Source organism: Acyrthosiphon pisum, chromosome X, assembly GCF_005508785.2.
Source record: "Acyrthosiphon pisum isolate AL4f chromosome X, pea_aphid_22Mar2018_4r6ur, whole genome shotgun sequence".
Classification (NCBI taxonomy): domain Eukaryota; kingdom Metazoa; phylum Arthropoda; class Insecta; order Hemiptera; family Aphididae; genus Acyrthosiphon; species Acyrthosiphon pisum.
This window is the reverse complement of record NC_042493.1, coordinates 55,122,609-55,139,805: the sequence shown is the minus strand read 5'-3', so window position 1 is coordinate 55,139,805 and position 17,197 is coordinate 55,122,609. Positions and strand designations below refer to the sequence as shown.

Below are 17,197 nucleotides of genomic sequence, written 5' to 3'. Positions count from 1 at the left end.
CAGAATCTAAAAAAGGAAATAAGTACCAACCTCATGTTGACATTTAAAAAAATTTACTAACGTTTGCATTTGAATCTCAATTTTTATTCAATTTAGGTACCTCAACTACATTTTTTTTACAGTTTTTCGGTTTGAGAGCATTAAAGACAATGTTTGCTATTAGAATAATATTAATTAATATTATTAGGTAGGTATACGATTATTTTTTGGTTCTATTTGTATATTATGATTAATATTATTATTTTGATTTAATTTTATTAGAATTAAAATTAATGATTTCAAGAGTATTTTTATTCCGTTTTTTAGAGTTTGTTTTATTTTAATTTAATAATTTTTTATTTTCAATGAATTATTTATCATAATATACAATTTTTTTTAGATCTATTTGAAATGTATTGTTTCTAAGGTTTTTTTTTTTTTTTTTTGGTTTTTTTACTTTATAAGAATTTGAAATTAGTCAAATTGAATATAATTTAAATAAAGGTTTAATTTTTTTTACAGAGAATAATTGAGTTTATACTAAATATTTTTTTAAGTTCTTCTACTTTGTAGTCAGCCTTCAAGACTTCACTGAAAAACATATGCCTTGCCATATTTCCCTATATGCATAATTTATAATCGCCAATCTCAGTTTGGTTTCACCAGCTTTACATTTTTTGTAATCAGGTCATTCCACCTTCATCTTGAAAAAAAAAGATCATTCTTCTCACCACTCGTGGCCAGCCCAAAAGTGCCGCATCTATATTATATAGTACTATATTGGGTTTTATATACAGTTATTCTATCGCCACATTATTTTTGACCCTCAACAATACTTTTTTTACTTTTAATAAAATTTGAATAACATTAAGTAGATATTTGTTTTATGATTTTTAATAATAAATTTAACTACATAATTATATAAAATTTAAAATAGCATAGAAATGATGTATTGCCAGATAATATATATATATATTTTTGTTATTTTAAATTTAAATGATTTTTTAATATAAAAGCATTACTTTAAATTTATAATTTTCATTATTTTTGCAAAATTTTCGTTTTGTGCTGTCCGCGATTGTGACGGTTTTTTTAATACGAATAAAACACGTGTGAATATCCAAGTCAGTTGTGAAAATTGGTGTTATTCGCGGGATAGTTAATTAGCACACAAAAATAGTAAACAAAGATGTACAAATGTATAAATTAAGAGTTATTGTTGTAAAGAGTTTGAATGGGCCCACGCAGTTCAAGAATCATAATAAGGAGCAGAAGTATATAATTACGAGAATTTGAGGGGGTTGGTATAATAGAATTCGGGGAATAAAAGATAAAAATGAATCCACGCCTTTCGATGCGGATGACACACAGATGTCCGTTTTCACCCTCACGTTGATGTTTCAAATCAATAAAGCAACTCCCCCCACCACAAGACACATACACACAGGGTCCCACCTACCGGGTAGCTTATTGATTTTCCCTCTTCCATTTCCTAGCGACCAACACTTTAATTCGGCGCAATTTCGAACACAGTTGTTTTTTTACTATTGTATACATCATTATTACAGTATTAACATTTTTATTTTCAAAGCGAGTACCCAGAGATAACTTATACGCTTGTATGGTTATATAATTGTCGAAGAAACTGACGAATACACAATAATGCTGAAAATTTGGCAACACTGTAAGTACATTCATCCAACGAATACAACAAAAACAAGCCTGTTTAATCGAGTCGTCAGCTATCATTTAACATCCACATTGTTATTGTTATTATTATTTTGAGTGTTTGTGATAACTATTCGTATAATACGCCACCATTCTAAATTTCCAATATCCGCCTTATAAATTGTAAATTGTATTTTTCATTAATAGAATTGCTGTCTATTTTCTTTCGTGAACAGTAAATCAGAAACACGAATATCAATATGTTGTATGGAGGTGACGAAATCGGTGCGATCGTGTTAGACTTGGGATCGCAATCGATCCGCGTCGGTGCTGCCCAAGATGATGCCCCGAAATGGGAAATACCGTCTATGGTTGGCATATTGAATGACGGCACATCAGATACGAGTATGTTGGAACCAGGTGCGAAATCCGGCAACCGGATCAATGGGAACACGAAATATTTCACTGATGTTACATCATTGCGTGTACCTCGTAAAGGTAAATATATATATATATATATACAGGTACTTTAAATATTTACGTTGTATAAGAAATAAGCATAGCCGAAATTCCCCCCTAAAAGTTCGTTGCTCCCTGCCAGACTTTTTAATTTTAAATGTACCTATACCTACAATTGTTCCAGAATGTTGTTTGACATCAATGTATCTTTATTAATTTTTCACAAAGGCGTAAATAATGAGGGGGTGCTTTCGGCCACACAAAATTTTAATCTTTTTTCTTTAAACTTATTCGATATTATTATAGTAGCCCCCCCACAAAAAAAAAATTCAAACACTATTTTCGCCAATGATTCATTATTCATCAAATTATTTTTTTAGCTTAAGATTATTTGATTCGTGATTGCAATATAGTCGCTTGTTGGCTGTTTAGTCAAATATACGTTATAGTGTTTATGTAAATTTACCAAATTATGCATTTTTGACCAACTGAAGACTTTTAACCATAAATCATTTTTCTCTCTTAATTATTAGCAATAATTTAATAATATCTTTTCAGTTATCACTAGCAGATTGGAAAAATATACATAAAAGTGAACGTTTTTTTTGTAGTGGCATTAAATAATAACAATAATAATTTATTATTTAATAGTAAAATTGTGGATTAGTTACTGGTCTTTATCTTTGAATTTAAAAAATAAATTATTTGTATGGCCCACTGTGGTGCTATGAACGCATATATGCGTCCTATCATTTTAAAAATCAACAATTGCTGTTTTCGTCGATATGATGTGATGATATGAGAAATCCAAAGAGATCACAAAAAAAATATCTAAAAATTATCAGACATTATAAAAAAAAATAATTGGTTCGTTCCTAAATTGTCATGTGAATTGATTCTGTACTTTATTTTATTTAACTGAAAACTTTTTAAGAACCACTGTCTAAGACTTATACAATTATCTATAACTTGGTAAGTTTTGGTCCAATTTTTTTTTTAAGTTTTTCAGATTCATTGAGTATAGATCTTTCTTTATAAGGTGAAAATACCAGTTGAATAATTTATAAAATATATTCAGCACAATGCAGATGCGTTAGATTTTTATGGTCAGCAGTGAAAGGGTTAAGACACTATTGATATTATACTTTCTAATGACTACAATAATTAATTATGTTTAGTTCCGGAAAACATAAATGAGCTAGGCAATTTCCCTTAGTTCCAGCCCCTGTGATTGTATTTACATGATGAATGCATATATTATAAAACAATTTTTGGGTGGGAATATTAAGAAAAATTATTGAAAAAAAAACTGTTGTTAAATTTTTAATTTTACGTAATACTAGAAAATTTCAGGGGGGCTAGTCAGCCCCCTACACCATCAAATACAATGTACGGCCTTAGGTTATTAGTTTTTGTACTATACTTGTACTAAATTGTATAAATGATGTAACTATTCAATATTTGTACATCGACCATTTTATATGGTACGATTTGGGCTACTATTTTATATGGTAAGTAGTTGAAATTACTTTACAATCAGATGGTGCAACTAAACTTTTTAACTAAGCAGTTTTAGTACTTTCAACAAAACACATTGTTTGACATAACTAAATAAATTGTTATGCCAACTGAAAATGATTCAATTATTTACTATAACCAGTTTTTTTCCGTGATGATAGTACCCAATACTATTCGGCCAATTATTTGATTTTCCCATCTACCTGAGAAAAAGTTTCATATTAGTAAAATATTTTTTTTTTTCTAGACAAAGAAGTGATGAACTGTATGAAAGACGGCATGATCGATGATTGGGATCTATTCGAAAAGATTATTGATTATTCTTACTCAAAATGTTTACACACAGAGTCACAGCTTCATCCAGTATTATTTAGTGAATCACCATTAAATACTAAATCTAAAAGAGAAAAACTGGTAGAATTAATGTTTGAAAAATATCATGTGCCAGCTGTATATCTATGTAGAAATGCTGTATTAGCTGCATTTTCTTGTGGTCGTCCTACTAGTATTATCGTTGATAGTGGTGCGATGCATACGTCTGCCATTCCCGTGCACGACGGCTATGTAATACATTCTGCCGTTGTCAAATGTCCTTTGGGTGGAAATTTCATCAGCATGCAATGCAAAAAGTTCCTGGCTGTAAGTCCAATACAACTGTTATAGCAATGTATTAATCCATTTGATTTTTTGATTTTTATCTTTGATAGGAAAATAATATCGAAGTGACACCACATTACATGGTCGCACAAAAAACACCGGTAAAAGAAAAAGAAAAACCAATATGGACAAAGAAAAGGACACTACCAGAAGTGACAGACTCTTGGTATAATTATATGTGTCAATCAGTTATTCAAGATTTTCAGCATTCTGTGTTGCAAGTATCTGAAACTCCGTATGATGAGAAAATTGTATCAACTCTACCAACTTCTCATTATGAGTTTCCTAATGGTTACAATCAAGTAATAATAACGTTAAACTTATAGTAAAGTAGTAAAATTCAATAAAAACATATTACAAATATTATCGTATTTATCGTATACAAGTTTGATTTATTAACTATGAGCGTTGCCTTAGTGGGATTTATTAACGGAATCCGTTTTTTATAATAGGTAACTATATAATATATATAAAATCTCAGAATCACGCAACAATAGTAACAATCAACAATGATGGTACTGACACGAAACCAAATACTCAATTACTTTGAATTAGTATTTTGAATTTTATTTTTTCTCAGTTATCACTAAAATTGCCTATACCATACCCCTTCAAATACTCATGTATGGCGTTCACTCCACTAGGACGGTTTTCTTGCTAAAAACACATATTTTCATTTCAACGTACTGATCTATCTAATTATGTAATAAGAATTTTGAAAACATATTTAGATTATTTGTCTTGTCTTCTGTAAATCTCACTAACAACTTTTTAACAAATTTAGTCTTAGGTAATATCTAATCAAAATGTGAAAATAAACAAATATTCACAAGTAAACTACGCTTCTTCAAAAAAATTAGTGAAAAAATTCGTTTATAAGATCCAAAGTAGGTAAACATAATATTAAGACATTAGAATTCCTTTATAATATTAATGAAAATTGCATGATCGGATTGATCGTTATGATTAAATAAAAATGATTTGCATATTTTAAATTCGAAATGGTAGAATTTACATTATGTTTCAAATCCAACCCTAAAACGTTAAAATCGACTTCCTATAATTCAGCGGAATTTACAACTGCCCATATCAATCGTAGCATACTATAGAATCTTATAAAATGTTTGTATAAAATAATGGTTTTTATATAAAATTGTATGTTTAAATTAATATATTATAGTAATTGATCGTATAACTTATTTTACAAATAATTTCTTTAGAAATAACATTGGTTAATTTTAAATGCACGTTAACGAAATATGCATTATTAATGAAATTTCCAAAATATTAGTCAAACAAAATTCTCCAATTAAAAACTATAAATATAGTATCAATACTTAAGGTTAAATATAAAAAATGAATATAATATATAATATTTTTAAGGAATTTGGCAACGAAAGATTCAAAATACCAGAAATGTTATTTGATCCTAGCCCTAATATGGGTGGTTCTATGTTAAGCATGAGCCATATTGTTGTCACTAGCGCAGGGATGTGTGATGTGGACATAAGACCTACCTTATATAATAACATTGTTGTCACTGGTGGAAATTCATTGATACAAGTAATTCATTTTTTAAACAATATTTTTAAATACTATCGTTTATTAATATAAGATATTTAATATTGATGTGCCAAAAGGGTTTCCCAGAGAGATTAAATCGGGATCTCACAACTCGTGTACCACCTAGCATGAAATTGAAAATGATTTCACCTAATGGATCTGTTGAGAGGCGATTTGGTGCCTGGATTGGTGGTTCAATAATAGCATCGACTGGGACATTTCAACAAATGTGGTTTAGCTGTCAAGAGTATAACGATGGAGGCAAAGGTCAAATTCATAACAAGTGCAATTAATATTGTCAATATGGGTGGCCCTGGTAGAGCACATTTACTAAAATTACAACTTATTTGCTCTTATTCTGTACAACTCGTTTGTGTACAGATTATACTCATACATTTTCATTGAATAAAAATATTAAAAGGGGGACAGAGTGGCCAAGAAGACTACATCAGTAAAGCGTGAGTTCCGACGAGTACAGTCGCCGGTTCAAATCTTGACCACAAGCGGCTCCTCTCTCTGGGCAGGCAACTGTCTAGACAGAGGCCGCCATCCCCCAACCAAGCATGGCAGAAACCTACGGGTGCCCAATTTGAAATTCTGCCAAAACCAAACACACGTGCTTACCAAAAACCTACAGTACCCTCCCCCACAGTTTAAAAACCACCCAATAGTCTAAGTGTACCGTTACCTCCGTTACAACCGTAATGTAACCCCACAATAGCTGATGGCCATAGTTGCCGGACTCTGGACCAATAAAAAATAAAAACTAAAATCTTAAGAGGACCTTACACGACATTTGTTGTTTCCGTCTAACAATTACGTAACATAGCAAATTGTAAGCTCAGAAGAACACGTTTAGCTCCGTTAGTTTAAAAATTAGAGTGAAATGACCTCTTATAAAATTTAAAAGTAAGATTATTATTTTGGAAAACCTGCATTCCTTTTATTATATTTAATTGTAAAGCAAGTTATGAGAAATTTAAAATTTAAAATTGTTTATGCATCTCAAAAATACTCATAACTCGCTTTCAAATTAAAATATAATAAAAAGCCGATGAGACTACCTTAATAATAATATTACCTTTACATTTTATAAAAAGTTAATTCACTCTAATTTTTAAACTAACAGAGCCACACGTGTTCTGCTGAACGTACGATTTGCTATGTTACGCACTTGTAAGACGGAGACAATAAATGACCGTGTAACGTCCTCTTAAAACCAAATAAGAATTTCATAAAATAAAAAACAAAACTGTAGGCACGTAAAATAATTTTTATATATGTAATAAGTATATGAATAATTTAGGAATAAATCATTTTGAACAATATGACATAATAATATATTAATATATAGGTACCTATATATTTAATTGATAATCAGCTTCGGCGAAAGGGGCCATTAGCTTTTTACATTACGTACCTACAAACACATAGTGTATTATTTCGGTAACAAATGATTAATTCTGTAATAAGTAGGTATTTGGTGCGCGATTGAGTGGTTAAATCTGTACAATTCTGTGCGCTAACGAGATCAGAGTTTGTGAACATTTTAAAATGTGTGTAAATTATTTGCAGCCTGTATTATACTATAATAACTTATAAAGGAATATTTCTTACCTACATTTGTATAATAATTTGTAGTTAAAATGTAACATATTTTGTGCTTGTGCTTAAACTATTTAAAATACTTAAATTTTTATTTTCAAAAAAAAAATTTATAATTAAATAATTATTATATTTTAATAAACTTAAGTAGGTCGGTATACCTGGTATTTGTATATACTACTTTGCGGTGTGATTCAAGAAAATTTAACACTACGTAAAATGGAACATTAATTACATTCACATTAATTTATTGCCGATTATTATAATATTATTTATTTATTTATTTAAATAATTACATATATTATATTAAACAGGTGTTAAAACCCTTAAGCAAAATACAAAATTATTATGTGTACATTTTCTACTGAACTTAAAAATAAGATTATTATTGAATGTATATTTCGTACTCAACATTTGTTTGGTTAGTTGATTTTTATATTTATGATGCAATGTACAATTTATTTTATAATTTTAGATTCTAAGTGGAGCTATAAATGTATTGATTTTATAATGAAGTGTGTGTGTTTTTCTGTGTGTCAATTTTTGCTAATAAAAATTTTTGTTGGTTCAAAAAATTGAAAATTCAATACAAGTTTCCTTATAATTTATTATAAAAGAAGTTCAAAAAAAATTGTATGATTCATAAGTACGTTTTTTATAAGCATTTAAAGTTAAAATTTTTACAAAATTCATAAAAATCTCAACAATTAGCAAATTATTTTGTAGTCAAAAATATAAAATTATTTATTCAATTATTATAGTGAAGGATTTATAATGTAAAACAAGGTGTCTCATAACTCATAAGTAGTTCACACTGTAACCAAAAAATCTAAAAACTATAGGTATAAACAGTCTTTTTAATATTTATAATTTAGTTGAAATATGGGAAAAATTGATAATTATAGAAAATAATTTTAGTTTTTTTTAAGAAAAAAATATTATAATAATATACGCTGATAATGTTAATTTCACTTGGAATTGTTTTTCGTATACAATGATTTAATATCATTGAATTCAAATTTGACAATTCTATGTGGTCTCGAACTCAAATTACCGATTGGCGATGGCCCATAAATTTATACGTCAAAGGTTCGCAGGCAATACAATATACCTACACCCTTTTTTAAATCTTTTTTTATATCTTAATATTTAATCGAAAATAAACAAAAGAAAAGAAGAAAAAATATATTTATTATACATTGTTTATAATAAATTATTAGAATATAATAATTGTTTTTAATACTAGGTATTACGAATATTTAGATACATATTGGTTTTATTTTTTTTTTAGATTCTGAGCGGAACGATAAATATATTGATTTTACAATGATGTGTTTTTTTTTTGTGTGTGTCTATCTACACTATAAGTAGTCGAAATAATGGTTCGATTTTCAACTTCAGTATCTTGTTCGATGGAAAATTGAATATTGTTGGTGCATTGGGGAGGTCAAAATTAAAATTCCCAGTAATTTTTAAAAGCGCCGTGAAAAACATAAGAAAATTAAGGAAAAACGGGAATTTTTACGCAAAATCGACTTTGGGTTTTGGTGTAATTTTAAAACAAATGACCTTAGATACATAAAATTGTTTATATTTGAATATTCTATACACGATATAATTTAAATACGTTATTAAAATATTTTGATTTGTTTTGAACTGTTGAAAATATCCCTACATTTTCGGTTTCCAATAATAGGTATTAGTTTTTTTTTCTGCGAATATTAATAAAACTTTATTTGTTGTGGGTAAAAATACTTGAAAATTTAATACAAGGCTCCTACTATATTTTTACATTGACATTTGAAAAATATTCAAAATTCTTACTCACAGTTTTTTTTTATAAGCATTTAAAGTTCAAAAATTGAAAAAATATGGAAAAATCACGAAAATTAGCAAATTATTTTGAGTTAAGAATTCGTAAAAACTTTTCTTTTTAAATCTAAGATTTTAAAATGTAATACAAGATTCCTTATAAGATTATCTACCTTTATCAAACAAAAAATATCTATAAGAAAGTCAAATTAAATTTTTATGATCGTTTGAAATTCATATTTTTACAACATTTGATATTCACTCGATTTCTCATGTAACGATTTTCTTATTTTGTTGTAATTAAAAAACGAATGACTGTAGATACTTGAAAATTTCACTGAATGTTTATATTAGTATTTTCTATATACGATGAAATTTTGAAAATAATTTGACACTTTTTGAGCTGTTTACGGACATGGTCAGTTTTCAATTTTTTTAGTTTTTTTTTCTATAAATATCAATAAAGTTTTATCTGTTCGGCCAAAAAGTGTAAAAATGTAATACAAGGCTCCTGATATTTTATTACAATAGCAGTTGAAAAATATTAAATATATATAGGCGCAATTTTTTTTTTATAAGCATTTAAAGATCGAATTTTGACAAAATTTATCAAATTTAAAATTTAATAATTATTTTGTAGTTAAAAATTGATAAAATGTTCAACTTTTATATCTAAGGATTAAAAATGTAAAACAAGATTCCACCTAAGTAGTTAATTCTGTTACCAAAAAATCTAAAAATACATAAGCACAGTTTATTTTTATAGTCATTTTAATTTCAAATTTAGACGAAATTACATATTATAAAACCTAGAATAACTATTTTAATTATTTTGTTATGATTGTATAATATTATTCGTGGGTACTTGAAACTTCTAAAGTATACAATTATATATCTATGATAGTATCCCGGTTTGTTGTTGATGTATAACGCGTTATAAGTACCTAATGGATATTGTTATATTATTAATTTGGAATTTGTTATAGGTACTTATTATAGGTCAATTTTTTTATTAATACCATAGATAAGTAGATAATATGTCTTATACTTAGACTGACATACCATCTCCGCTCAGAATCGTTTTTCTTATACAGTGACATTATATCATTGAATTCAAATTTAATACTATCCATTATACAGTGACCCACTTGTAACCTACTGTACAGCAGAGCGACATTCACTTACCCACATTTTTTTTTTGCATTACAGTGGTCAATGACCCACACGGCACAGACTACAATACTGCAGAGTAGTACCGACTTGTCCACCTTTTTTCCCGAAATATATTTGAATTCATACTATATTTGGTAAGTGATTTTATATTGATTAAAGAAAAATAATTAATAGTTTAAAAATATTATGTAAGCACCTAATTTATTTTTTCATAAAAAAAAATTATTGGTTATTATTAAACCAGTAAGATGCACTTACTGAGCTAATATTTAAATAAGGAACAACATATCTAATAAAATATAATAAATTAAAGAATTTTGTATAGGTGAGTATTCTGTGTTTGTATATTATTTTATTTGCGATGTGATTAAACAGTTTATTGGTATAACAATACTTAAACATCCCTTTTTTAACAGTTGCTAAATATATCTTATATTATTGACAACAATATTAAATAATTATTTCTTACACCTCACGTATCTAAAAAATACAAATTAATAACAATGTTGCTATATGCTAACAGCGCAACACAATTAGATCAAACACTATACTATCTACATAATAATATAATATTATTAGTATATACAATAATAAATATTATTACTATATACAATAATATAATATAAATATTTATACCTATATAGATTTCACTTTTCTGGAGACCTTCACCTTCTGCGGAGTCCTCGTACCTATATACACGATAGGCATTTCGTCCTTCTATACACTCTTTTTTTTTTTACCAGAACTAAAACGTTGCAAAACGTTCAATCTACCATTAAATAGCTAGACGTCGTGCGCATTAACATAGGTTTGCCGTACATTGATATCTGATTTAAATATTGCAATATCTAACCTGCTGCCTATAGGTGGCAGCTGGAAACGCGTATGTTATGATTTCGTGTTTATATAATATCACCAATAATTTTAAATACAGGTAGGTATATTGTAACAATATCCATATTTCCCCTGATATTCTTTAATAATGAAACATTGGATTCTATATAATAATAAATAGCCATCTAATATTATTATGAAAGTAAAACTGTAAAAGAAATAATGAGCTTAAACGGGAAGTTTATGTAAATTCAACATGTAAAAACTAAAAATGTAAGTTCAGAATATGGGAAATTTGCCTCTCGAATTTTGCTTTTGACCAATATGGCAATATTTGTTTAAATTAAAAGTGAAAACACATTTATGGAAACGGGAGAACAGTAATTATTTTTTTCATAGTTTTTTTTTCTGAGAAATACAAGTTATACACAATTATAACGTTTACTTAAGTAAACACTATTTAAGATGTAGGTAACTAATTTACTTTTTGGATTGTCGTGATCCTAGCAGAAATGTCACGTCTGTTTTAAAAAATAGTTCAAAATTATACTATTTGTAGAGGTATAGGTTCCTATAAATTATAAAATAAATATGTATGCATTAAAAAATATGTATGGAATTTCTTCAAAAAAAGTGTTTAATTTGACGGTGTTTTGTAGAAAGAGCCTAACCCACATATTATTAGAATATTATTCTTTGGGTTTTATTGTTTTACTAAGTACAGTCTATTGGTATACAAGCAGCAGTAATAGCAAGTCTGCGTAAACTGTTCTTAAAATTTCCTGAATTAAAAAAAAAAAATAATATCAAGCAATAGTACCTACTATCTATTATATTAGGTACCCATACAAAGACAATTGAATCAAACCTGTAATATATTCATGGAAATCGTAGAATAATGGAAAAATCATAGAGATAATTAACATTTTAATGTAACGTCATAATATTATGATACTTTCGATGAAAAGTGACAATGAATATACTATACAAACGAGTACAAATATGATGTAACCCATTTACTTAATTATTTGACATACATGTAACTAATTACTGGTCGTCGTCCTAGATTATCTAAATACGTTGAAACCTAGGTAGTGGCTAGATTTTTTTTCGGGATAACCCGTCGCGTCCGTAGGTAGGTACAACATGTTTTGACTAAAAACGCACGAGGTTTTGCCGCCAACCTGTCTGTCCTCGATGGCGGCGGCGGCACGCGTTCGAGCGATTTTTTTCATCGATTTTTTTTCGTGATTGCTGCTGCCCAAGACAATGTGCGAGTGTGTGCGAGCTCGATTTCACGCCCGGAGCGACAACGATTTGTGATATGCCGAATTATAAATGGTCGGGTGGTTTCTCGGTGGCGGTACAGACATAGCCTACAGCAGAGTGCTAGGTAGTGGTACATATTAATATAATGTATACCGTGGTGTAGTGGCACAGTGGCAGTGGTAGATAATATTATTATTCCTGTTATCGTCATACGGCCGTTAATTATTATGGGTATTTGGCCAAATAACGACATTTTATATCCTGACCGCTCTAAACTATATTATACCGTCGTGTAGTGTATATCGCGCCCGGCCGATAAGTCTGTAGCAAACGTCTTTAGCACGCGACACGTCAATACGACAAGACGTGGCGATACATTTTCCTATTAACATACACCAACTTAGTGCGCAATATTTCTAGCGAATAGGTACTCGCGAGAGCCATACTATGTGTGTGTGATGATCGGGACCCGATCGATAATATTATGCATCGAAACATTATGTGAAAAGAAATTTATAAAAATGTCGAGTCTTTAATCGTCGCTGTCGTCGTGATTGCCTTTGGACCTTTACCTTTTTTTTCATATATCATACTGCGGCTTTTACGTCCACTTCCGGTTCGTTTTCCTATCGTCGTTGCGTTTTTGCCGGGCCTCGAGATGCGTACGTTCGGCGCCTATGTCGTGTCGTTGTTCCACGTGTTCACCGTCACCAACACCGGCTCTTTTCTCAACCTCCAGGGCATAAACGGTCTGTATTATTCTTTTTTTTACTAATAACGCGAAACTTTACTATTTATATATCATGATGTGGTGACTTTGAATGTCAATGCAGTAAACGTGACGGCAATCGTCATATAAATGATGATTTAACCGTGCACAGATTGTTTCAGCTGAAGTTAATTCTAAATATTAAAGAAAATTTTGTATTCTATCTATCAAAACTATACGATACATAAAATTTCTAAAACAATATACCTATGAAAGGCATATTCAGAACGCTTTTAGTTCACCAATTTGTAATCACCGTTTTTGATTACCTGGTTATTATATTTCATTAGAAGAATTTTTTTTTTTATTAACCGTACGGAATAAAACTATTTTTGGCAGTAAATTATTGTTTCGAACTTTTCATACAGTTTTCGATTTAATATATAGGTATTATATATTATTATAACTTATATAATAACAATTTTATTATTTTATATATTATACTCGTTACCGGCAAAATGAATTATCTAGGAATTTTGATGTATATTTCCTATATTATTATATACCAATAGATATTAAGTAGTTTAACCATCGTTATAATACAATATAATAATGATGTTAGTTAAAATACAACGAAATAAAACTTATTTAAGAACTTGAAATGTGATGTTGAAAAATAACTTGTTTGGTGAGTACTAAATAGTACATAATTTAATTGGTAATTAATTGGCACATCTCGAAAGCAATAAATAACTAAATTTGTATCTAGTTAATTAAATACCTACTCGAGATCAATATTTTGTGAATCCTAAAACTTAGGAATACATAAAAGTAAAATTAAAAATCTATAATATGAAAATCAGAAGTACCTATATCATATTCTTATTGTTTGTAAAATATTTTATGTGGAACATTCGAAATTAATAAATTAGGTACCTATAGAAATATTAGAACATGCACCTCAATTATTATTTGTTTGTAATTACCTATACCTATACATAAATGTGATATACCTAGTGTTTTATTGTTATTAAGAAAATCAAAAAATAAATAGATTTATTTCAAGCTTCAGCTGTAGAGTTTTTCAATATTTTACTTTAGTCGAGAAGTATAGAATATTCACAATGTCACACAGCTTATATAATGCCGATATGACGCTGATATAAGTCGATGTTCACTAAAAATCACATTCTGAAATAAAATACTGCAATGATAATATACCTACTAAAACTTAAATGTAAAAGATTATTGAGGAAACAAAGTTTGGTTTTTGTGAATTAATATATTTATTTATGAAATATCAAATATAACTACCAAAATAAAATTGGAATTGTAATGACTCTGACGAGTTTCTGTCAAATTTATTACTTTACATAATTATTTTTAACTGCTTTTATATAGATATATTATAATGAATGTACTTAAATTCACGGACATGCACTAATTTTCAACCTTTTTATCTTTTTAACTTTTTTTATTTATTAAATCGTTTCAATGTCGTTATAATCATAATATATTAAGTAATAATATGAATTGATTCTATTTTTTTTTTCAAACAGCGTATAATTGCATACATTAAAGTACGTCTGTTGGACCTATAAATGTACACAATAAAAAAATATAAAATTTTAGTCGTTTAAACGACCAACTTTATGTTTGAAATCAATAATATTATAATATCATAATACTATAAATACGGTTTTTTGAGCGGTTCAGCGGCTCTTAAAATACTTTTATACTTAAACCAGAAATATCTTCTTAATCTACATCTGCAGTGTGTACCTACAGTCAATGTGAAACTTGAGGTCGTATATATCGATACATAACGTCGTATTGGTTAATAATGAGGTAAAACATTAATATTAATTTTATTGCGATTTCATATTTTTTTTGTATCCAAGTCCCGAAATATGTGTACATTTGAATTTAGAAAAAAAAATGGAATTGATTGAGCCATAACATAACGTTTTAATAAAATGTGTTGATAATCGTTGCGTGCCATTGGATGTGATAGGTACGTACCTAATTTAGTTTTACAGCCTGAAGGTCGAATTTTGGCAATCGATTTAATCGCGTCGTTTACGTGCTATGAGAAACTTCAAAACCCATACCTCCGAAACACAAACTGTGTGCCTATATCGGTATGACATTATTTCCATGAATAATTATTGTAAAATAATAGTTTCCCAACGCGCATGTGTAGTTATATCAATAATTAAATAAAATAATTTTCTACTAATAATATTAATTATTATACACCTTCAATATAAACGAATACGGGTGTGTTGGCTGTCCGAATATAGGTATTTAGAGGATTCTAAAGCATATAATTCTTAGGTAGGTATATTTTTTCTTGTAGTTCGTTCTAAATATTAGATCTATAAAAATCAGTACAAATGCGTAAGTATAATAAATATTATAACTGTAAAAATTAGTTTTGGATTTCAAAATTATTTAATTACATAAAATTAAAAAAAAAACAAAACTGTTAGTAGGTAAGCTCTTTAACTCATTATATTATAATATGAACACTCGATTATATATAATTATATGTGCCCATTAACTTTAATATGTACATACATTTTATTTTAATAATATTCCAAAAATGAAACTCTATGTGTCATAATCGAATAACTGATTGTACAACTGACTGTGACTTGTGCTATAACATTATACATTTTATAATTATTTAAAAATATCGGAAATAAATTATCACGATGATACCTACCCGTCACAAATAATTAGTGTTAATTTGAAACTTTCACAATCAATTAGTTACCTATACCTATAGATACAATACAGCCTTCTTATTAAGTTTGTATAGTAAGTACAATTACCTTCCTCGATTGTTGGTTATAAATTATTATTTCTAGATTCGATGGTACAACGATTTTGAGGATCGATCTACATGACCGGTGCCCGTGAGACAAAAAAATGTTGTTACCCTTTTCCAAAGCGACGACCTTCATTTGTTCCACCGGAAATATGGCTTAAAAATTCTGAAAGTCTTGTGTACAAATTTCTTTAGTCCCTATTTTTTGCTATAGTAGGTACACACTACACAGAAAACTAAAACAATATTGAATAAGTAAAATATTTTTTGCAAATAATGATACTTCGGTACCTACATAGACGCATATAGTACCTAATCAGTTATAAAAAATAATGTAGGTACCTATATAATTATCGCATATTATGTATTTAAAATTGGATTGATTACCTATGGTTTTCAATTGTGTTAAGAGGACGCTATACCTAAATACTAAAAAATAATGAATTTTCAAACTAGAATACCCTTTTTTTAGTTCGGATATCGAAAAAATAAAAACGACGTTGCACAGTAAAATATGTTCTCCTATTTATAATATTTGAACATTTGGTTGCTCAGCTTGGTCTATAGCCTGAGTGGTTCTTATCCGTGCAAAACAGTTTTTGCAATATTTTACATTTGTAAGACGGAGACAGCACATGTGGATGTAGCGTCTTCTTAAAGACTATATAGTTTATTTACTTATGGGTTTTATTTATTTATTATAGGTAGTAGGTATATACCTAATACCTATATTCAGAAAGTTAGAAGTACAAGTATGAGCTTAAGCTGTAGGTATTTATTTATTTGGGTAAACGACCTTACGGGCTCAAGTACCGCAGAAGGTATTGATAATAAATATAGGTATAATATCATATTATACACTGCGTGTGTCTCATAATGCTTGTTCTCGTTTAATGTTTATACCCATTCGTAAACTACTTAATTAATATATATTGGTACTATATGATATATTCATGTGCATAGTGTACTCATCTACAGGCGTTTGCATATAAGTACTTTGAAACTTACTTAAAATATTTTTTTTAAATAACTGATGAAAATGAATGACATAACTTAATAATTAAATAAATGGTTTAAGGGGATTGGAAGCGGCGATTTTCTTTCTTTGTCTTATACAC

General features: G+C 28.4%; 2 protein-coding genes across 2 annotated transcripts in view; both read left to right on the top strand.

Moving 5' to 3' along the window:
* Positions 1-1,490: 1,490 nt before the first annotated feature.
* Positions 1,491-6,698, top strand: LOC100160156 (actin-like protein 6A). The gene is made up of 5 exons (XM_029487262.1): positions 1,491-2,145; positions 3,872-4,263; positions 4,332-4,583; positions 5,665-5,844; positions 5,922-6,698. The coding sequence occupies exons 1-5, from the start codon at positions 1,908-1,910 to the stop codon at positions 6,135-6,137; spliced, it is 1,278 nt and encodes a 425-aa protein (XP_029343122.1). The 5' UTR covers positions 1,491-1,907; the 3' UTR covers positions 6,138-6,698.
* A 6,036-nt stretch (positions 6,699-12,734) lies between these two features.
* The window catches only part of LOC100162528, a 19,879-nt gene continuing 15,416 nt past the window's right edge, over positions 12,735-17,197 (top strand). Inside the window, exon 1 of the mRNA XM_016804485.2 lies at positions 12,735-13,286. Within this exon, the coding sequence (XP_016659974.1) occupies positions 13,196-13,286 (91 nt within the window). The 5' untranslated portion in view covers positions 12,735-13,195. The remainder of the gene's footprint in view (positions 13,287-17,197) is intronic.